At 38.8% G+C, this 22875-nt stretch overlaps 1 protein-coding gene across 8 annotated transcripts in view; it reads left to right on the top strand.

The window, feature by feature from the left end:
• The window catches only part of TENM1 (teneurin transmembrane protein 1), an 829655-nt gene that overhangs the window by 662772 nt on the left and 144008 nt on the right, over positions 1 to 22875 (top strand). For all 8 annotated transcript variants that reach the window (XM_032123523.1, XM_032123524.1, XM_032123529.1 and 5 more), the window contains 2 exons: positions 9671 to 9911; positions 22152 to 22390. In XM_032123523.1, coding sequence (XP_031979414.1) covers positions 9671 to 9911; positions 22152 to 22390 — 480 coding nt within the window. The remainder of the gene's footprint in view (positions 1 to 9670; positions 9912 to 22151; positions 22391 to 22875) is intronic.

The following is a 22875-nucleotide window of genomic DNA, read 5'->3' as shown; positions in this document are numbered from 1 at the left end:
TTTCAGTATGATTTATAGTTGCTAATTCCATTACCCACAGATCCCTTTCAGAAAGCCCTCACTGCTAATGAATTTAATAACACAAGGGCCAAAACTTGAATATTTATCACTGCCGAAAACCATCAATAACTGCAGAAACATTAATTTTTACAGCCATGACTGCTTGCAACCTATTTTACCAATCATAAACTGCTCTTTAATCAAAATCTGTCTGATGACCTCTAAGGTCATCAAAAATTTGCTGCTAGGCTACTTGTAAGTGCCTGGCTTTTGCAAACCTAGGTGATAGGCTTACTCTGTAAGCTATAATCTCTCCCGCTTTGTTGGGAGTTTTAGAATAGTGATTGTACTATCCCCTGTGAGTTCCCACTGATAGAAGTTACAACTCGTGATATTGACTGAACCCACCACTTTTAAGTAACGGCAGGAATTACACATTCTCCTGAAAGTATCACCTTTAAGCTGGCTGGTAGCTGTCAATCTTCTCTCTGTCCTTTGAATGCTGTGTGATGTTAATTGTACCAGCAGCTGCTTGATCTGCTAAACAAACCACTAGAAGCCTGAGCTGGTTGTTTAGGCTGTTCACTCAGACAACATCAGAACTTCTTCTCCCTTCACATTTTGTCCTTGACCTCTCTGATTCAGCCACCAAGGGGCCTGTCTTGAGTTGGCTCAGACTGTAGTGATTTAAGAGAGTCCTGTCTCAGCTGGATGGGTATTAGAATCTGACGGATGTAGCACCTGCAACGAAGGAGAGGGAAGGGAGTGAGTAGAAGTTTCATTACAAATTTTTCATATTAATTGACATAAATGTGAGCTTTTCACATAAATGGAATGTTTTTCACATAAATATTATACATAGAGCACATTAGTATTTTAACAGCTATGTGAAGAAGTACCATAGAACAAAGCTATAATTCAGGCAGTTCAGTAGAATAAAAGCACCTCAGGAGCTGTTGCTCTTCATTCCCCTCTGGCAATGTTAATTTTATATGAACACACATAGGCATGTTTATATTGTCAGGTGCGTCTGCAATGATAACATTTAAACCTTGCATCTCACCCACAGTACACAGCATTATAACCTGAAACTTGTTTCAGGTTACAAACTACAACACAGAGAGGGACATTTTATAGTGCAGTGTTTATGACCAAAATTATTCTACTTCAGCAGTCAGGCTCCCAAGTTAAAACACTGAGTGATGGAGTTAATTAAGGAGGAGTAGTGCTGTTGTAGCTCTAACGCTCTACAGATATAAGTGCCTCTAAAGTGAGGCAAAGTTTGTCAGGAAAGGTAATGTCTTTCATTGCACCAGCTGATACAGCTGCAGAAAAAAAAGAGCTAGCTTTGGGCCCAGAAGCCCTTCTTTCGGTTTGAGTATATTAACATTTCTATCATCAGAAAAAGCAGAAACACTCCCCCACGCACACCTTAAAAAAAGAGTGTATCAGTCTTATTTTGAGAATTGTGCGAAGTAAAACTGACAAGTATACAGTACAAAGACAACAGATTCCAGAATTTTTTGAGTCCCGAAAGACAGAATGCATCCTATCCAGAAAGCTGGAAAAGGTGGTCCTGTGATAGTTCCTAGAGAGAAATCACTGCCTTTCCTTCTCCAGTGAGTTCTAACCTCCGTTCTTTTGCCTGATAAAATTCTCCCACATCTTTCTGCAGCTGAGTCAAGAATAGTTGTCTGCAGAGACCCTTCGAGACGCTTAAAATTTATTTTCAAAAACGCTGAGATCTCTAGTATTTTTTTCACTTTTGTCATGCCACTAATGGAAGTTTTACCAGAAGTGGAGCCCAGCAGTGTTACCATCCTGATGTGCAACGATAGTGGAAAATTACTGGCAAATGCAGAAGTCTTGATGATGAAAATTCCTTATGCTCGCTGTTGCTAAGGTTTTTAAGGCATTTATACTCAATTTCATATGCAGGTAATACAGTCCACTTATACTATTTGACTTGTGAAGATTTTCTAGTAGACAAGTAATACAGGATTTTTTTGTTAGAAGTTAATCAAAAGTGTAAATTAAAATATGGGAAAATCCCAGGCTCATGTTAGACTATCTAAATAAATGTGGAATCCATAAGGAACTTTAGCCAAGTTTAGTGCTATATCACAAGAGACTGTTTTAAGCAGAATTAAAGAAGTATAAAACATTCACTTCTGTAAAAACAAGAGTGTTTTAAAGAAAGACCTGCTGGTGATGGTCCCATCATTCCTTTTTCCTCTGGTGTTCCAAACTGGGTAATTACATTTTTGAAAAGTTTCCTAGAATGAGGTCCAGTATGAGTGTTTATAAAATATAGTTACTTAGGTCTTATAGGACAATTTTAGCATTTAATTTAGCATTTAAAAACATGAAAAGGAACAAGAAAAGGAAGTGCTGCCATCATAAAAAGTCCTTACTGCTTCTATGCAGAGTAGAGGGACCTGACAGAACTTCCCAGTGCATAAAGGGGTTATAAGAGCACGAGAGGAACTTTTGACAAGGGCATGCAGTGATAAAAGGAATGGATTTAAACTGACAGAGAGCAGACTTACCTCAGATATTGGGAAGAAGTTCTTCCCTGTGAGGGTAGTGAGGCCCTGGCACAGGTTGCCCAGAGAAGCTGTGGATTCCCCATCCCTGAAAGTGTCCAAGGCCAGGTTGGATGGAGCTTGGAGCAACCTGGTCTAGTGGAAGGTGTCCCTGCCCACAACAGGGGGCTTGAAACTAGATGTTTAAGGTCCCAACCAACCCAAACCATTCTGTAATTCTAAACATGCTTAAAAAATAATCGCAGAGTGGTTTGTAACTGAGCAGTAGTATACCCATAGAACTTTTAAATAAACTAAATTAAACTCCCTGAACATATGTTGCTACTATTTCATTCATTAAATAATGGATTACCAGCTAATTCACACTCTACTGAGACACATCCAGTAAATTAAAAAAAAAAATAAATCCAAACATACCAAGAAATAATAAATTCAGGAGCTGAAAGAAATTAAAGTATTTCAAAAGCACTACAGGTTAGATGCAAACCTTTTATGGTTCATTACATTTTAGTATATTCTCTCTGATATACTTCACCTAATAACAATACAGGCTATTGTAGCCTTGTCAGTAAATGATAAAACAGTTCAATTACCCTGTCTTTTATATGGATCCAAAAAGTATAGTAAAGTATATTTCAGAACTGTTAGGAAAATACTTCTGCCAAGGCTTGGCTAGTTTTCAAAACTAACTGTAAATTATGTGTTAACTAGTTGATTAAGCTGTTTATTTAATTTTTGCCAGTCTGTAAAGCAATTTGGCTACATGTTTATGATTACAAAGGCATTTTACCCTGACTCTTAAGAAAAATGAGTTTATGTTAATGCTTCTGTTGTCCATCCTTCTGGTCTGTCCATCCAATACCTTTTGAACAGAATGGCAGCGCTCAACCACCGTGGCAGAGCCAGGGAATTTCCTGAGTTAACTGACTTTCTGAAAAGCAGAAGCCTATTAAAAAAGCAGGATCTGAATTATTTCATGTCCTGAAAGGAAAAGCAGTAGTGGTAGAACTCATGAGCTGAAGAGGAGCTGTTGACGTCTGTGCTCTGTAACTGGAGTACCAAGCTTCATTACACAATTGCCATGGAGCAGCACATGTTCAGTGCTGTTTGTGGGCCGTCCAAAAGAGCAAGCCAGAACAAAAGAAGAAGAACGTTCAGGAGAGAAAAAGAACTTCTTCCTTCAAATTTCAAAGGAAAGAGAGAAAGTAGAACTCCTTCAAGCTAGCAGAACTTCAAGGCAAGATTTTCTTGTTTCCAGCTGCCTTCCCTACTGCAGTTTCTCTTGGTGTGAGTGCATGGAGTTTGGGAAGTGTCTCAAAGCAGACGAGATAATCAAATTAGCACTTAGAGTGTTATTCTTGTTGCTGAATAATGAAAGCAAAACCCCTAAAAATAAAAAAAAAAGCACATGTAGAAAGAAGTTTGAGTAGAGTTTTTGAAGTGGGTGGGGAATGTGCAAGTTGGAACGTTGACTGTCTTTGGGAAACATCACAGTTCTCAATGTGCTCTGCTGAAAGGAGAGGACTACTTTAAAAAAAATACTTCTCAGAGGAAAGAATTTAGAAATTTTCTAAACAGCCTCTTTTGTATGTAAAAATATGAGCTAAATGCAGATGAGAAGGCCAATAATGAAGACCAAGAGAATCATTTCTGGCTTGGTTACTCCTCAGGTGGAAATCTGATTTGAAGCAAATTACTGCAAGTGTAAAGTTTGAGCTGAAATAATGTTATATAGCTACATTTTTAGATGAATGGAAATTTCTGTCACATCAATCAAGCCAATGAAAACAAATAACACTGTATTTGCATAACATGCATAAATGTTTTTTATGTACAAGAATTAGAAAATGTGAACATTATTAGCAGCCATTAAAAACAAAAGCAGGAGTTGTTACAGATAGCATTAGGTAAGCCAGTTCCTATATCAGTCTTGTACATTTTGGAAGCTTGTTGGCTTTAGACAAATTATCTTGCGTAATATGCCCTTTTAGGTATTTAAATGATTTTGCAGTAAGTTATTTTACATAGTCTGCTGTTTATTTAGAGTCCTGAAGAATCCTAAGTGTGCATATTTAGATTTAATGCTGTTTTATATCCCAAGCAACATTTTTTGTGTTATAAAAATAATGAGATATAGACTTAGTTTCAAGCAAAATAAAAACAATTTTGCCAAAGTAGAAAGTCTGTAAAAACTAATTGGAAACTCGGGTTGATTTCAGCATAATTAGTTTGCAGTGCTTCACTGAAATGAGGGTCTGATGAAGAAGACTTTAAATCGCCGAAACAATCAGGCTCCAATGTGAGGTTTTCTGTGATGCCAGTAGCTAGATGAAAGGGTGACAAGTGTGATAATTAAAAAAGAATCCCCCCAGGAAATCTGATGTGTTGATGTATTGTGATAAATTGCACTGGGAGATATAAGGTACCCTACCAGCCAGAGAGACTTTATGGTTCACAAAGCAGAACCAGTCTATTGCATGGAACAAACTAAACTGTCAGACAATTGTGTGCCATTGACAGGATAGGGACAGGATAGATAAAAGGGGAAGAAGGGAACTAAAAGATGGGTTGCCATATAGACTATACAGGTTTTTTTCCCAAATGCCTAGGGAAGCAGTCACCTTGGCTGCTCAGCATTTACTGCATAGCTCTTGATGTACCTTGTAGAGTCTAACTGTGTATCCTGGCAAAAATCAGCATTTTTCTAACAGGACAGTGCCTTAACCATTGAAATGGCTTGTCATGCAAATTATAGGTTGTATAATAATCCTGAACATTTTCTGTAGAGTGGATTTAAGATTGATACCTTAAGTAAGGAAATGTCATTGATCAAATACGTAAGGATGCTGGACGTCAAATATTACGTGCAAAATTTGAATAGCTTTCAATTCTAAAATAGCAGGTACAGGATTTACCTAGATTAATTATTATATGAAAGTGCCTTAGCAGATTATTTTGGAGCCCTGGACTGTTGACTCCAGTGATTTAATTGACTGAGGTCTCCAATTCTCTAATATGCTTAGAAATGCTTTTCTTGTACATGCAAACGAATATTACAGCATAAACCTTAGTGCAACTGTAAGAATGCTGCCTTGATAAAAGATCAATGAAATTAAAAGGATTGAGCCTGGGCTAAATCCGTGACAACTTTGCTTACCACAGCATTGAAAAGCTTATGTGGAGCACTGAACACCTTGTTTCTCCAGTTGGGGTAAATTGGGACTGTCATGGAGAAAAAGGTGGTTTTTTCCACAAGCCATTTCAGGAAAGGAGGGAATGCACTTTCATCTTTCTCCTTGAAGACACATCATGTCATAATGTAAAGAAAGCATGTGTTGTAAATGGATGGCAACAGGTCCTTGCAGGGAATTTTTGCAGGTTCATCAGAGCTTTGCTGCAGCTGGATTTGTGCAAATTTAACTGGACATCTGCTAAGGTAAAAGGTAGTGTGAGAGTACAGAAATGGGATAAAGCTGCGTTAGACATTGAGGTGAAGTAGCTGGAGGAGTATCAAGTTAACAAGTTCACAGATCACTCAATCCAGCAGCAATTTTTACCACTGTCTTCTTTACAAAGCATTTGCTATTGTCCATAGCTGTGTATCTGGCTGTACTGAGAGTCTTTGGAGACTTTGAGGAAGTAGAGAAAACAAGGTTTTATTGTTCCTTCAAAGTACCATTGCACCATGTTTGTGTCTTCATTGTCCTTTGCAGGATTGAAGCTCAGTGGCTCAGGCTGAGCCACCTTGAGCCATGCAGCAGCATTTGTTAGCACAGGACAGGACCCTGTGCAGGTACAGCATCCCTTTGGGGTACCGGGGGACAGCCTGAGGGTCCCATAAGGCAGTGGCAGCACAGGGAGCAGGGCCTTGGGTACCCATCACAGGCTTCTTTGACTCTGTCCCCTTCTCAGACTGGTTCAGTGGCTATGAGCTCCCAGGCAGCTCACCTGCTTGTAGTTGCCATAAAACCTTTTTTCTGAGTGTCTGGATCATTAGTGTTTCAGAGACTTTTTCTCAGCTCTCATTTAACAAATGCAGTAACAGACTCCAGAAATATGTTAGCATTGTTTTATGAAAGATGTTTGTTAGGTGGTAGGACTTAGTCATTTTCTCTCTCAAGTTGAAGTGCAAGACTAATTTTTATACTGTCTATTTCTCATTGATGTTTTAAATGAGAATTATACCTTGTGAAATCAGTTGGTATGTGTGCTGCGATTCAATGTCAATTTATCTGTTCTTTACCTTCATCCCCAAAAAATCCTGTCAAATTAAGTGAATGTTATACCACCTTCTTTTTTCCTTTTTGTTTTTTTTGGCTTTTATTTGTTTTGCTGTTGTTGTTGAATTACTGTGCTGTAGGGTGTGTCTGTATCTGATACTCTCTGCTTCAGTAGACTGTTATATTTTAAATTATTTAAAATATTGCAGCCACATTTACAGGAAACAGGGTTAAGAACATGATAAAGCACAATGCTTTATTCCCAGTAATAACTGTATCACAGAATCACAGAATGGTTTGGCTTGGAAGGGACCTTAAAGATCCTCTGGTTTCAACCCCCTGCCATGGGCAGGGACACCTTCCACTAGACCAGGTTGCTCCAAGCCCTGTCCAACCTGGCCTTGAACACTTCCAGGCATGGGTGAGCCACAGCTTCTCTGGGCAACGTGTTCCAGTGCCTCACCACCCTCACAACAAAGATTTACTTCCTAATATCTCATGTAAATCTGTCCTCCTGCAGTTTAAGAGTTTAGTCTCCTGTTACAGTGCAGATACTGCAACACACGTATCAGACAACGAGGCCTGTGGAAGGAAATATTTATGGACCAGTTCTTGATAGATGTTTCAGAGATGTTTATTTCCCCGACCACATGGCCGGGGCTCTGCCGAGAAACTCCGCAATCACCGGACCCGAGGGTCCTTGGCCGCGCAGGGAACACAAACCAACCAACGGGAACGAGGCTGAGCAGGGGCAGGGAAACCCCGTGTCTGTGCCCTCAGGGCCCCTCTCCCAGGGCTGCATGGCAGGGGGAAGGGACCCTGACATTTCACCCGTTTAACAAAAAGGGATTTAAAACTTAACATTGAAAACAACTGGATAAAAATGAGATAACAAGGACAGTTTCAAAACAAAACAAGCCACCCTCCTGAGTCTTTAAATGTCCAAACAGATTCTCTGGAACATCTTAAGGCTGACAGAAGGGAGACATGACTCTCTGAGCATGCTTTGTGGGGAAACTGAGGCAGGAGAAGGTTTGATTTCTTCCCTCCCCCTCTTCATCCCCCACTCGGCATTGGAAGGGGATTTTTGGGGAAACAATTGGCAAAGGCATGGTTTTGTGAGGGAAACCATGGGTGAAAAAACAGATTGGGAATACACTGGCGGTAATAGGACATAGGGTAAAAGGGAAAGGTGGGATTAGGAAAGGGAGACTCTGGGGGGGGCTTATAATGGAGATATTGTCTCACATGACTACAATTTTCAGCATATATAACTGCCTTTTACAGGAACACCATCAGGCCCAGTGACCTGCGATGCTTGTAACCCTTTTCTACCTTGCACAATTTTGAATTCCACCACCTCTCCACCTCCCAAGCTTGGGATGCATTTTTCAGGGTTATTCTTTTTAATAGCAGTTCTATAAACGAATATGTCTTCTTGGTTGTCACATCTTGTTATAAAACCATAATTTTGTTTAACATTATACCATTTTACTATTCCTAAAACCTTAGCTACGGTGATTTTTTCCTTTTTCCGAGTTGCTGCTGTTTTCTGTCTCGCTGCATTCTTGCTTTCTCTTTTGCTCGCTCCCGTGTTGGAATTGTCGGAGCTGCTCGTGCCTGCGCGCTCTTCCCAGGGTCGCGTTCAGGGCTGCGCGGGCCGGGCCGGGCCGGGCCGCGCCGCGCCGCTCAGCTCCCTGCACGCTGTCTCCTCTGCTCTCAGCTGCACTGCCGCTGCCAGGTGCTGCACCCATGTCTCGGCCGGGCCCCCGAGCAATGACTCCCCCGCGCCCTGCTTCAGTGCGCGTTTCGGCTCCGCTCTGCCACCACCGCCGCCAGCCGCCGCCCGCGCATTGCCCCTCTCGGTCGGGCATTAATGGGGCTCGCTCCACCATGCGCTGTGCGGGGCCGGGCGGGCAAGGCCAGGTCGCACCTCTCCCGCCGCGCCTCGCTCTGCTGCCAGCGCTGCAGCTTGTGCCGCTCCGCCCGCACGCGGGAACTGCCTCGCTGCTGCTTGCAGAGCGCTCGGTCCATGTGGCTGAGGCCGCACGGTCCCTGAGGCACGCTTCCCTTCACCAGTTCACAGCTGACATTACTCAACAGTCTCGGTAATTAAATAACATTCATGAAAATATTCTTCTATTGGCATATATTTTGACTCAGAAATTAACTGTCCAAAAGTCTTTGGTAAGAATTAAATCCCAAGAAACATAGAAAAAGTTCTTAAACAACCATGCCAGGAAGTGTTTCAGTTCCTTTTGAGCTTGAATTAAGCTAAAATTTACAAATCGTTGTTCAAGAATCTTTCCAAGCTTAAGATAAATGTCCATATGCAGCTCTGAGAGCCAAGAGTGTTTCCACAGTTCCTCCATAATTTAGAGAGAATATCCAAACCAAGGCGAGAAGAGGGAGACCTACAGTGGTTTTTTACTCACTAATTTTCTGTCCTTAGGGATCAGTGTCTTGCCAGCATTTCACCACCATTTGTTACAGTGTGGATACTGCAACACGCGTATCGGACAACAAGGCCCGTGAAAAGAAATATATATGGACAGATTCTTGATAGATGTTTCAGAGATGTTTATTTCTCCAGCCGCATGGCCGGAGCTCTGCCAAGGAACTCCTCAATCACGGGACCCGAGGGTCCTTGCCCGCGCAGGGGAACACAAACCAACCAATGGGGAACGAGGCTGCCCAGGGGCAGGGAAACCCCGTGCCTCCCCTCAGGGCCCCTCTCCCAGGGCTGCATGGCAGGGGGAGGGCCCCAACAGTCTCCTCTTTCCTTTTTTAAATAAGATGAACGTAAATGAACCACTAACTGCAAAACATCATTTAAAGACCATCTTGATCTTCCTAAAATAATAATCCTCCGTGTGTTTCACTGTCTTTTCCTTGTTGTTTCAGATATGCCTGGTAGCCCACATAACCAGTTCACCTTCAGACCGCTGCCACCGCCACCTCCCCCACCGCACGCCTGCACCTGCGCCAGGAAACCGCCTCCCTCAGCCGACTCCCTGCAGAGGAGATCGATGACCACCCGCAGCCAGCCCAGCCCTGCTGCCCCCACGCCCCCCACCAGTACACAAGATTCGGTGCATCTTCATAACAGCTGGGTCTTGAACAGCAACATACCACTGGAAACCAGGTGTGGACCAAGGCTGTGCACAGCGGATCTCAGATGTAGAGAGAAAAAGAAATAAGACAGGGAGGAGGCCTGGCAATTACAGGAGCTGGTGATGGGCATTTACAAGTCTGTCGTTCAGGACATGCCAGTGTGTTTTGCTTTGAGGCCATCCCAAGTAGCCACGTGAGGCCTTATTGCCTTGATTCATCTAGATCATTAATACTCAAAAAAGCGCATTTTTCAAAGTTTTGAAAGGTAGTCATTTCTTTAAGGTGTGTGGGTTACAGTGGTGTTTGATGGTTGTGTGCAGTCAGGATTTGTGCTTGTGTATTTGTCCTGCCCTCTCACATTCTCCCAGGACCATTTTGTAACCAGCAAATAGAAGTTTGGTTTAATCAGTGTACTTCGGCACTTCTGGAGTCGCAGAGAGTCAGGAGTGGCTGGGGTTTGAAGGGACCTTTGGGGATCATCTAGTCAGGCTGCAGCTTTCCTGTGGATAAGAAAAGACCAGAAATAATACTAAAATAATATTTTCCTCAATACGTATTTAAGTACTTTATTGCATATACAGCCAAAGAATATAATTTGATAATCATTTGGCAATGGAGAAACGATACTGAGCCAGGTGCTGGGCATGGCAAGACTTACCTCTGGGAGCTGAGGAAGGGAGGGTTCAACTTCAGGATCATTCACAATTTACACAAATAATCTACTCTGAAGAACAATTGATAGCAAACACGTTCTGTATTCAGGCAACTTTAATTTCAATACCCAAAGCTCTGCACAATTTCATCTGACTTTTTGGCTGTAATAAGCTTTTTTTTTCTTCATTTGTTCCTGATAAGTATTAGCGAATTTGATGACTTGCAACTACAGCTGTGTTTGCTAATTTGATTTTTAAAACAAGATCTTGATTTTCTTCAGTCTTCTTCATTGTGAACTAAGCACCAAGATGTTTTAACTAGGGTTTCCTTTGAGTTTTGCCATTTTAAAGCACAAAAAGTGAAAGAGTTTGTGCAAGTTGTTTGGTGAAACAGATAAATTTCTGACATCCACCTAATTGGATCCAGAAAATATAAAGTATTATGCACAGAAATATTTGGGGCTTTTTAACATATATGTCCAAGGCCCAGTTATCACAATTAATCACTGAAATCTAGTTTTTGTTCTTTTATAAGAAGATTGGTTTTATTTTATTACAAAAATAAATCTTAATATACATCTTTAAACACTTGACTGCTGTTCATCAGAAGTGTCAAGTTTTGGTTCTGCTATTAAGTTGGGATTGAAGAATATGCCAATTCATTCTGAAATAAAACTTTCCTTATTTGTCTTAAGGAAAAATATCAAAAAGAATCAAGGAGGATGAAAACTTTTCTGTAAAAGTGAACATAAGCAACATTTTTTCAGCTGGTCCTTCTGGAGCTAGAAGCTTCTGCTTACACAGCCTTTATAAAGATAAATCTTTGTTGTTTCTGGTGTATCAATATCTATGTGTACTTTTTGCTGCAAGAAAGGTGATCTCTGGGTGTTCTGTCCCATTAACTTTTAGTTCTCATCAGTTAACAGTCAGGTAGATCTTTTTAAGCCTCTCTGCATCCCTGTTCACAACATTTCCATCAGATTTCATTGGGGCAAAATACAGTTTATTTTTCTTTTGAGTTCAGTTTAATTTTTCTGGTTTCTTCTTATATTTTGCAGATTTGAAGCTTCTCGTAAAGGACAAATAAAGAAATATATAGCTCTGTCTATAATTATATAAAGGGCTGTGCAGTGAATTAGGAATTCAGACTGGGAAACATGCTATGGGCTACACGTTAGTCATTCACAAAGTCTGGGAATTTTCCACATTCCAACCCTTCAGTGGTTGTTTCAGCTGATTTCATGCCCCCACTGGTTGCTCCCAGCAGCCTGTCACAAAGCTGGCTGAAAGGCTGGATAATCCAAAAGGAAAATCAGTGAGTCTGTTTGCCAGGATGTATCTGCAGTTTGTGTGCAGACAAGTGCTGTAGCAGGGGAACACTGTAATAAAAACATTTGTGCTTACCACTTCCCAGAAGTCTATAGTGCACAGTACAGCCTTACAGAAAATGAAGGGCTTGCAGCTTGTTTTTCCTTCCTTTACCAGGGAATGATTCTGCTAGAATTGAACTGGCTTTGGCCTAACATCTGGATTCCCTTGCTTTCCTTCTCCATTAATCTTTAGCTGCCCATTAAAAATAATCCTACAAAATAAAGGGAAACATATCAAAGATATGTTTCTGTGCCAAATCTTTAATAATAGCAATCTTGCTAATATCTACATACCTAATATGTCTAAGCAGATTATTTTTTGTTTCATTTGGAACATTTGCAATCAAAAAGAAGACTTAGACAGTAATATATTCCCTACTGTAACAACTAGGCAAAAAATCAGAATACACATTTATTCCAACTGTATCTCCTGTTAATCCATAAACAGAACATATGTTTGATGTTTTATCTACTGCCATGGAATATTAGAGAATTTTCAGACAGGAAAAGATTTCCTAGAACTAATCATGGGACTGTAAAACAGTCAGAAATGACAGAAATGAAGCAACTTTATAAGTCTGCTCATAATGATAATATGTCATATTTATGTTAAAGAAAATTCTGTACTTCTGAAAATGTTTGCAGTACTCACATTAAACATGTACTCTTACATAATTAGAGTTTGAAACCCTAGATTAGATGGCAGAGGGCTGCATTAAAAACATATACTGTGGTGTATGTGTTTGAAAGTTTTCTTGTACAGTAAAACCTGGTTATATTTTTATAGAAAAGGGCAAATCAGAAATTTTGTTTTGTGCTTCATCTAGAGGTGTTACATGCACTGATCTGCAAAGCAGTTTTTTCAGGACCTAGCTTACTAATGCAAGTGTTTAATGATGAGACTGACTTGGAAAGATGAAATTACTTGTTAAGTTCACACCAGCTTTTGTCAAAGCTAAAATTAATCTGTCTGTGTGTCGTTGCCAAGGCCAGTTCTCTAACTCTGGCAGTTATTCTGATTATAAGCAACCCAAATAAAAATAAGAATTAAGAACAGCTTTAAGACTTCAGAGGACTTGTTACCGAACACCTGCTGCTGAAGGAACTGGAGAAGAGCTGTACCTGTAGGAGGCATAGCAGCTCAAACTGGTGACTGTGCTGCAGCCTTCAGCACTGTAATGTGCCCAGAGACGCAAATGCAGGCTCCATCTATGCATGCATGCACAGTTTGGAAAAATAAACATAGCCATTATTAAAATTAGTTATGAACATGCAGTAATTTCATTGTCAGACAGAGAAATAATTTTTAAGCATTGCCAGAAACAAACCACAACCATCTCTCACAACACATAAAAACATGGGAAACACTGATTCTCTTCTTTAGGATAATGTCATTGGGCTCTTACATAAATTGATTTTTTCCCTCTCCCCCAGAATAAAGTACTTGCAACCTATTGCCTATTCCCTTCCTTTCCACTAAAATAATTGTTTTGTCAGGCTTCATAGATACTTTGCTCTAATACTTCAAATCTTGTGATTTACAGTGTAATACATTGTCATTATCTCTGACAACCCCATCTGAACATAACTTACTACTTTTTATGGACTAAGTATTAAACCCTGATAACTCAAAGGAATGTTTTTCATTTACTCCATGCCCTGCTAGTTAACTCGGTATTTGTTTCCATATCTTGCTTTGGGGTTTTTTCTGCTGTTTGCTATTTATTTTCCCACTTCAATCAAACCCCCAAATATGAAGTAAAATCTAGATGTTAAGTAGGGATTTTTACCTGACATTTTTCTTACCCTCCTTATAGTCTGTTATAGTTCCCTCATGGATAAACCATTGGTCACACTTATTCTGAGTTAAGTTTTGACTTAGATTACAAAAGCATTAGAATTTTTAAGTTTTCTGTCTAAATCTCAAAATTTAGCTAATTTTGATTTTGTTTCAAATTGGGGGTTTTAGTCCTGCTTCGTGCGTCAGTATTTAAGATATTTGCTTGTTCCTTCCTTTTTTAAATCAAATTTCGTCCTAGTTCCTCTAGCCTATTTAGCAGTGTTGGCAGTAAGGTTAATGCTGTGCTGAATGGACTGAAATCTCCCTTCACTGCACTGGCAATGAGCCAAGTCCTGTGGAAAAAGACAGCTTAATTTAAGCAATCTTATCACCATGGTAATAGCTCCTCTAAGGGAACAGTGAGGTACCAGACCATAAACCTGAGATTCAATTATCATTAATTTATATAAAACTTTGAAGTACTAGAATAATAAGAGGAGTATTTGGGATTCAAGGCAGTTTTTATTTTCAGTTACAAAATTCAGCAGTATTTCAAAGTTTGATTATGTCTCTAAACACTTGAATAATTTTGAGAGTTTTGTAGTTCAGGAAGTGTATTTGAATCATCATATAGATGGAATCATTTGTTTCTGTGTTACATAGTTATTTAAGGTGTATGATTAGCTGTGTTTGTTTTCCTGAAAATATCGTGGTTATATTTCTGTTTGGTATAGGGGAGGTCTTTACAACAAGCAAGAGATTTATTCTGTACTATGGTTTGGCTTTGTTCTTTTTAAATCAACCTCATAATTATTTTTTCTCTTCAGGAAGTACATTGTTAGCCTTTCAAATCACAGACACCAGTATATAGTCCCTTTCTGTGTAAGCTGGAGTGGTTCTAAAAGCAAAAAATAATTATATAAAAATATATCTAGAAATACACGGTTCAGTGTGAGATCTTGGAAGGTTTGATCTTTCTCCTTAGTCTCTGCATTTTGAGCATCTTGTGGATCTTATGAATCTTGCCTCCAGTGCAGAGACACAGAAAGCACTTTTGTGCCTTGATTTTTTTCCCAGTTCCGTGTTTCCATAGCAAACAGAGCAGCTTTTACAGCTCCCAAGGCAGACAGGTGTTAATGGTCATAAGCCACCAAACAGGGAGACAATTTCTACTTGAGCAATGCAATTCACTGGGAACTTGTTTGCGAATGGAGCCTATTCCTGAGTTAAATGACCAAATTTGGGGCTATTCCAAGAGTAAATGCAGGGGAGGGCTTCCTTTATGATCTTTCCTTCAAATTATGTTGGCCAATATTTGCTGTCATGACATTTCTCTTGTATTTTCTCATTTTCTACCTAATTAAACAATAAATCAACATATATACAGGCTGACCATATTAAAAACAGACACATGGCAAGGGTTTTAAATTCGTTCTGAGTCCCATGTGTTTTCACTGCACAGCAGAAAAGATCTGAAAATATTTCAGTCTTCTGAATTCCAAAAGATAAATTGAAGACTGTAAATATGACCATGAAATTAAAATAAAAGCTTTAAATATGACCTTAAATTTAGTAATGCAAGAATGAAGGTGTCCTTTATGGAAATAAAAATACAAACATTTGTCAGCTACAATGAAGTACAACTGTAATGTCAGCAGCAATGGCTCTTGAGGGTCCTGCTTTTGAGTCGTTTGAGATCTAGTCACTAAGGACAGTAAGGCAATTTAAATTGTTAATACACTCTATTGTATTTTTTCTTTGTGAGAAGCTCGGGTGTGGGCTTCCCTGGAATAGTGGGATAGCATTTGTGTAAGGGTTTTTTATGGAGGCTAAATATGGTAACTTGAACAATCACACTGCAGATGCTCCTTGCTCATTATTTTGAATAATGTGATGGTATATAAAGTTATAACTAGAAGAAAAGCTGTGTTGTGATTTTATGGCCACCAATGAGCAAGCAGCCTTTTAGCTTTCTATGAAATAGTGTTTCCATTTACAAAACCAGAAACAGACTGAATCTAAATTTTGAAAGAGAACAATAAATACAGGTTAATACAAAGGGTCTAGGCTGTGAGGAGGGGTCAGAGACATGAAAACAACTCTACCTTTTCATTTCAAAAAAAATCAGGTATGTATGTGTAATGTTACTGCCCAGAAATTCTCTTATTTTCTGGATAGCTATTTCTAAGAAAGCTGATTTCAAAGACTAAATAGTATTTATGTAGCTAATGTGATACATCTCATATCAAGTAGACTTTGTCTTGTTTGTCACAGTAGCTGTACAGCTTGGATTAGACCATATGCATGTAGGTACTTGGAAGTAGACTGAAATGCTGGTAACAAAAGTCAATTAGAATATGCATGAATATTCATAGGAGGACATCAGTGGCAAAGAGAACCGAGGGGCAACTACTTCAGTTACTCATTCCTTTCTTTAAGTCATGCTTCCAACCACAGAATATAGGCAATAAAATTACAATATTGGGATTTTTATCCTTCTTGATTCATGGTTTCAAAGTACTCTGCAAATATTATCTACTTTTATGACTTATATAAATATTATTGTAACTGCTATTTTTCATATTTTCCCCAAAATGATCTTAGAATTTGTTAGAGAAAATAAAATCGAGCAAGCCACGATCTTACTCCGTCCTTACATCACAAATTTCTGTGCGCATTGGTTCAGTTTTACTCAGCTGTTGTTTGAGTTGGAGTGCTACAGCTAAGTTCTAAGCCACAGAAAAGCACTTTTGAAAATTACTGAATTAATGTAGAGATGTCACCATGTATCAGAGTAACAAAGCCCATACTGGTATATGCAAGAGGAATTTATGTCCTCAGTGTGGTAATTTTTGTTTTATCTTTTCTTTTTCATTAAATAGCCAACGAATCCAGAAAGCAGTTGTATTTTGGACAACGGTTTCATTATAGAAGCCGTTCTTGATTGACTTTGGAACCGTCTTGTATTTATATAATTATTGTCCCAGACTTCTGCCAGAGACTTGTAAGTTTAGTCACCTGGTTAACAAGCTTAGCTTGCCTACAGCAACAACTGACAAGTGAGTCAACATCGCATCACTTGTTGTTCAGTACTGAAGCAAAAAGTGACGGATACAGATTCCATTTACATCCACGGTCACAGTGCTCAGTTTTCAGATGCTATGTAAAGAAAACATGAGTGAATAAAGGGAAACAATTCTATGTGAATGATTCAAAAAGCAAGTCCAGCTCAAAGAGGAAATTTTAACGAAGTGGTTCTGTTCCTAAAGACAAATCTCTGAGGGAGTTCAACTTTATTTCAATTATACATGTAAAAATATAATTATAAAATAAATTAGATAAATAGTTTTCATGGCATTTCTCCCTTCCTTCACCCTTGACCATCCTTGTTCCCATAGTTCTTGTACACAAAAAGGTGAAACAAAGGCTGTAAAATTATAGGTCAGTTCTACCTATAATTACAAGTCATGTCTAATATTCAAATACAGTTTTCCTGGGTTGGTTTTCAAGATGAGGGTATAGTGTATATGTCTTTGTGATAAGTGGGTGTCTTGGTTTTTATATATGTAATAGCTGTCTTGTTTTTATACTAAATAGTTTGTTGAGAGCCATATGGGAGATTTATAAAAAAATATATTCTGATTAGTATGTAAGTTTAGAAGTGTCCTCTTCTTTCCCCTCCCACTTTGAGTACAGAGTAGAATGGATAGAAAACCAGGAGAGAGCTAATTTCTGCTTCTTACTACTGTCACAGGAAATATTAAGTGACTTAAAATGGGCAGGTACCAATGTCTTCTTTTTAGTGTTTGCCAAAGTAGATGGGCAACCGTATCTGTTCCAAATCCCTTTTGGCTACCATCTCTATATATTTTCTGGCTGTGCCAAAAAACAGAATCCTTCTTGTGTTTCATCTGCTATGCCTCTTAAAAATTTCCTCTGCACTTCTGTTGATATCTAAAGAAATTACTTCAATTAAATATCAGTATAGATATAGAATTACATACATTATATGCAGCTATAAAATGCAATTGAAAAGAAATTGGGCAACTTAAATGGTTGAACTGAAGTCTTCTTAGGTTTTTCTATCACATAGCTTTGCAGCAATTTGTAATGCTTTAGGTAACTATTTCTTGAATGTGAAACATATACAGGTACAAATGTATTTCTACTTGGTTTATCCAGGAGAAATGCAGACTAATTTTTTGGCCAAAGTATACCAAGATTTGTGTTTCTAACATAGCTGTTGGCTCCCTTTCAAGTCCGCTTTTGTTCTTTATTTTTTCTTCTTACAAACTCATGATTTTTAATGGAAGTGGAAGGAAAACATATTATAGGAACAAATGAAGGTCTGGGCCTACAGATGCTTGGCACAGAGTTAATGCATAGAAAGTTACAGAAGTGATAGCCCTTGACAAAGTTGAGGGACATTTCTACAGTATCAGGATATAAAAATATTTTCTCAGAATTGAATTACAGAATTCTGTGTGGGGTTGATGTGGTTTTTGTAATAGTATTATGTTATTGCCACATGAATTCAGTTGGGATGTTGCTTCAAGCTTTTATAAGACTTAAATTGCTGTTCCAGATAAGAAGCCAAAAGTACATAACGAAATGTCGTGATGGAGAGGCATGTAAAGAAATGAACCTTTTTCTAACCTTCTCGTAGCTAAGAATTCATCATTTGTACGAACTGTGCTCTTGGAGTTATCTGCCATTCCTCCTGAGGTTAAACAAGAGCACCTGGAAGAGCCACGGGAAACTGCTTCTCCACAGAATGAAAGAGGTTCTGCCATCAGCAGGACTAACAGGTTTAGTTTCATGCCTTGTGTCAGCCGAACGTCCCAGCGCGCCCCTTCCTTTCGTCTTTACTGGGGATGTCAGTGGCAGTGGAGACGTGGCTCCTCGTCAGCCGTGGTTCCACTTCACTCCACAGTGTGTGCTGTGCTGGGCAGGGGTGGGTGGAGAGGACACAGAGCTCAGTGTAGCAAAGGAACCTCACTGGGGGGTTCGCTGCTTTCATTGCTGCTGTGGAGGGCTTTGGTCCTGGTAGGATCTTTTTCTTCCATTTAACTTCTCTTGAGAGGATTCAAAGTTCAAAAGTTTTACATTTGTAGAAATGAACAGATGGATGAACAGCTAAAGAGACATTGTGGTTACCTCAAAGAGGAAATGCCTTCCAACTGCCTCTTCTACATGTGAAGTTATTACTGAGCTTTAATATTTATTTATGTATTGGAGTTATCAGTGTAATAATATTAAGTGACTTTTATTTCACCGAGAAATGCCTTACAAATTATGTCCTATATTTCTCTTTTTAAGAGAATATTATCATCTTCTTTTATGGATGTTTTTGATGTTTTTGTGATCATTTCGTTTTTCTCCACTTGAAAGGAGTGGTGTTATCAATCATCCTTATAAATGCACTGATTTTTCTTGTGTTCCCAGTTTACCAAAAAAAAACAGGCTTTAGCTTTTCTCTTAGATCAAATATTAAAGCACACATCAGCTGCAGTCGCATCTAAACTTTTGAACTGCAGGTTTTATTATTTTGCTCTTTAAAAAGAGAGCCTGATTTTATAGAATTGATAGCAACAGTTTAGCATGTCCTGACGTCCTTTGGGAACCATGGTATGCTCAGACAGATGAGGAGTCATCTGAGTTTATGAGAACCTAGTCACAGTCTGGCTTTGGAAATTTGTCCTTGTGCCACCAGTGTTTTTCAAATTCTATAGAAATGTCTTTGAGTACTCAATATACTCTTCCAAAAATGGAAGCTGTAAACAATTGGGTTTTTTAAACATTTTCTCAACATTATTTCACTGCTAGCTCAGTTTCAGTGTACCATTGCTTCAGAATCTCAGTTTTATTACAAACTAGAGCAGTGTAAATTCTCCTCTGTGTGAATGGAGTCATTTGTCCAAAAGAGAGTGAGCTGGATCCAGGTTCTGTGCACTCTTCTGCTAATAGAGAAGCACCTCTGCACAGTAGCATTTTATCATCAAGCCCCTGTCATAAATTCCTGTGCAAAAGTATGAAATTATTCTTGGCTATTGATTGCAGGTTGTTAGAGCCTTAATAATAACAATTTTCTGTTCAGCATTTCCTTCCCTTTACCTCTGATACCTTTGAGCTATGCACTGTAAAGGACAATCAATACTGCCAAAATCAAGACTTTTTTTCTGTAAGTTCCAAAATTTAAATGAGAAATTACCAAATAAGTAGGTTTTTGTCATTATGTCTTGAACATGTAAACTGTGTAAAGAACAATTGACTTTTTATATTTGTAATATTTTTATATATATCTATGTGTGTATGTATGTATATATGCACACATACTTCTCATATGTATATGCTTATATCTAATAACATGTCTTATTTTATATGGTGATTCTGCTTCTATTTCCTTGACTATCAATAGGAATTTTGGCATGACATTTTTTCCTGCCAAAAGTCTTAAGTGACTGTGTATCTTGTTAACTGCTGACTGAGAAGTAAAACTTCACATACTTGCAAAAGCTTTCATGTGTGGCAACAAAGCATTGAATCCAGAATAACCAGCTGTGCTCTCATGGCCTGATAGGAAGGAAGCAGGTTTATATAGTCCTGTAAACAGTTATATTACTTGATTTGAATTTATTATTTTACTGTATATGAGTTCATAATTTTTGAACTAAAATATTTAGAGGTAACATTACAATGTGGAGAGCAATGCCATCTTTCTAATGTGTATATCTACAGCTGTGAAAGTCAGTGGGAAGGAAAACTAGAATGAGTTATCTGATGTACTGCCAGGATGCTGTACTCAGTCAGGGTCAGATGTCCAGTTTTGTCCAAGTGCAGTTCATTTGGGTAATAATCAGGAAGCAGAAGTAACTAATACTCAGATTTCATTCTTGTGGTTTAGTCATAAGACTCGTGATACACAGGCCCTGTAAACTGCAATGCAAGCTAACCTGTATTCTCATTTGCTTTTTTGTGTAACTAAAGGGCTCTTTAAAGGATAAAACTGCTCTGTAATACCTTTTTATTTTCTATAATCTGGCATTTTGAAAACCCTAACCTTTCTTTTAAAATCTTATAATGTAAATACATAATACCATACGCATTACACCGTTTTAGCAATTACCATTTCAGGAACATGTATTTACAATATTCTTAAAGGCAAATGTCACAGTAGAACAATGTTTCATACTCTCGAGTGTTTGAGATTGCGTACATCCCACTGGGTATTCATCAAAGAATTTCTCCCAGCATGGATTGATTGATCCATATATGCTTTCAAAAACTTGTCTTGTGCCCTGCTGAAGGTGTAAAGGCACATTTGCCATTGGGAAGATTCTGGACCATGTCACTTGCTTTCTCAGCTCAGACCTCATGGCTTGAGCCAGAGGAACACCAAGATACTCCAGACTCCTTTGGGTGCATGCTGTGGTGTGAGTTTGAGAGGTGCATCTGTCAGAAAAGAGGGCACTGGGGAAGCTTGCTCACTTAGATATAACAAAGGAAAGAAGGACCAAAGAAAACTGGTGTTTCCAAAAGAATATGTGGTTGTTATGGGCAGCCCTGCACTAGCCCTTTTGCCACAATTTTTGAGCACATATCACAGTAAGTTATTGTTTAACATTAAATAACCTTTCATAAATTCTCTTGGAGAGCTCTTGCCAGTCCTGAAAAACCATCCTTCCTCCTATCCAAAAACTACTCTGTACTTCAGCACCAGAGCTTGTTCTGCAAGGCCCATTTTTGTACCTTATTTTTTGTGCTAATGTAAGTCCTTGCTATTTTTTCTTGAAGGCAATCAGTCCTGCAGAGTATGCTGAAATAGGTCTCCAAATGAATTCTTTCTTAGTATGTTTGAGAATCACTGCAGTAGGCAAAAGCATTTGAAGAAAAACTGCTCTCAAAATAGCTCAATTAAGAACAGTAAAGAAATTGTGCTCACCTATATAGTAACTACAGATCTTCAGAATGGATTATCCTTGTAGATCAGGTGACTAAGTAGTCACTTTTTTTTTTTTTTAATTTCCTATATTCCATGGTAAAAAATAAATGTTCACAGTGGCACTGGCTTTAGCATTTTTTGGGTATTCCAGGTGAATAAACCGAATAGGTGTGGATGGAGGAGATACTGCTGGCAACAGTTCCCATGTCTCTGTCACACAGGGCACACAGGGGCTGCTCAGCTCGGAGGATCCCAGTACTGAGAAACAACCTTCCCTCTGCATTACTCTGAAACATGGGGAAAATAGTTCATAATTCATTTATATTATGTTGTTTCACTAAAACATTGCTGGACATCTTGTGCTGTGGTTAAAAAACTTGCAGAGGGTATTCAAATACATGTTTTCCCCTGTCTTTGATATTTTCTGTGGCTATATGCAATATTTACTATAAAGTGCTTATGTAGTTCCTTTTGCTTTTTACATCACAGAGTGGTTTTTACATCATTCTTTGTCTTCTCTTTGTAGGCATTTCCTGTTTAAACATGGATCTGGGTCTTCAGCTATCTTCAGTGCAGCCAGTCAGAACTATCCCTTAACATCCAATACTGTTTACTCTCCACCTCCTAGGCCTCTTCCTAGAAGTACCTTTTCCAGACCTGCCTTCACTTTTAACAAACCTTACAGGTGCTGCAACTGGAAGTGCACAGCTCTGAGTGCCACTGCTATCACAGTGACCCTGGCACTGTTGCTCGCCTATGTCATCGGTAAGCCCTGCTTCCTTTCCTCTGCTGAATTCTTCTTTTACTTCCTCTGCCCTGTTGTCTTGCTTGCTTTGCACTAACACAAATCATGTTTTACTAATAATATTTGCCATTGGTGTTTCGTAAATCCTGGTGAACAAAACACTGCATTGGCTAAAGGTTAAACAAGGAATTCTCATTAACTTTCTACTCTGTTAACCTTGATGCTGCCTAACAGAGAAAGAAATATTCAAGATTACATGTTTATACTTGCAGAGGACTCCTACTGATTTTAATTGCTGTGATATATTCTTAAACATTTGATTTTCATATTACGCCTTACAACATTATTGCTCTAAAAGAATTATTTGGAGAGACTGGTAATGTTTAATTGTGTTTTGCCTTGCTATCCTTAGTTAATTTCTCGAGTCTCATCACCATATAAGTCTTACACTGTTTTCCTCCTAATTGTTTTATCATTTGCTAGAATGACAGCCAGCTCTAAAAAT

This window comes from Corvus moneduloides, chromosome 14 (assembly GCF_009650955.1).
Source record: "Corvus moneduloides isolate bCorMon1 chromosome 14, bCorMon1.pri, whole genome shotgun sequence".
Classification (NCBI taxonomy): Eukaryota; Metazoa; Chordata; class Aves; order Passeriformes; family Corvidae; genus Corvus; species Corvus moneduloides.
This window is presented reverse-complemented; position numbering and strand designations above follow the sequence as displayed.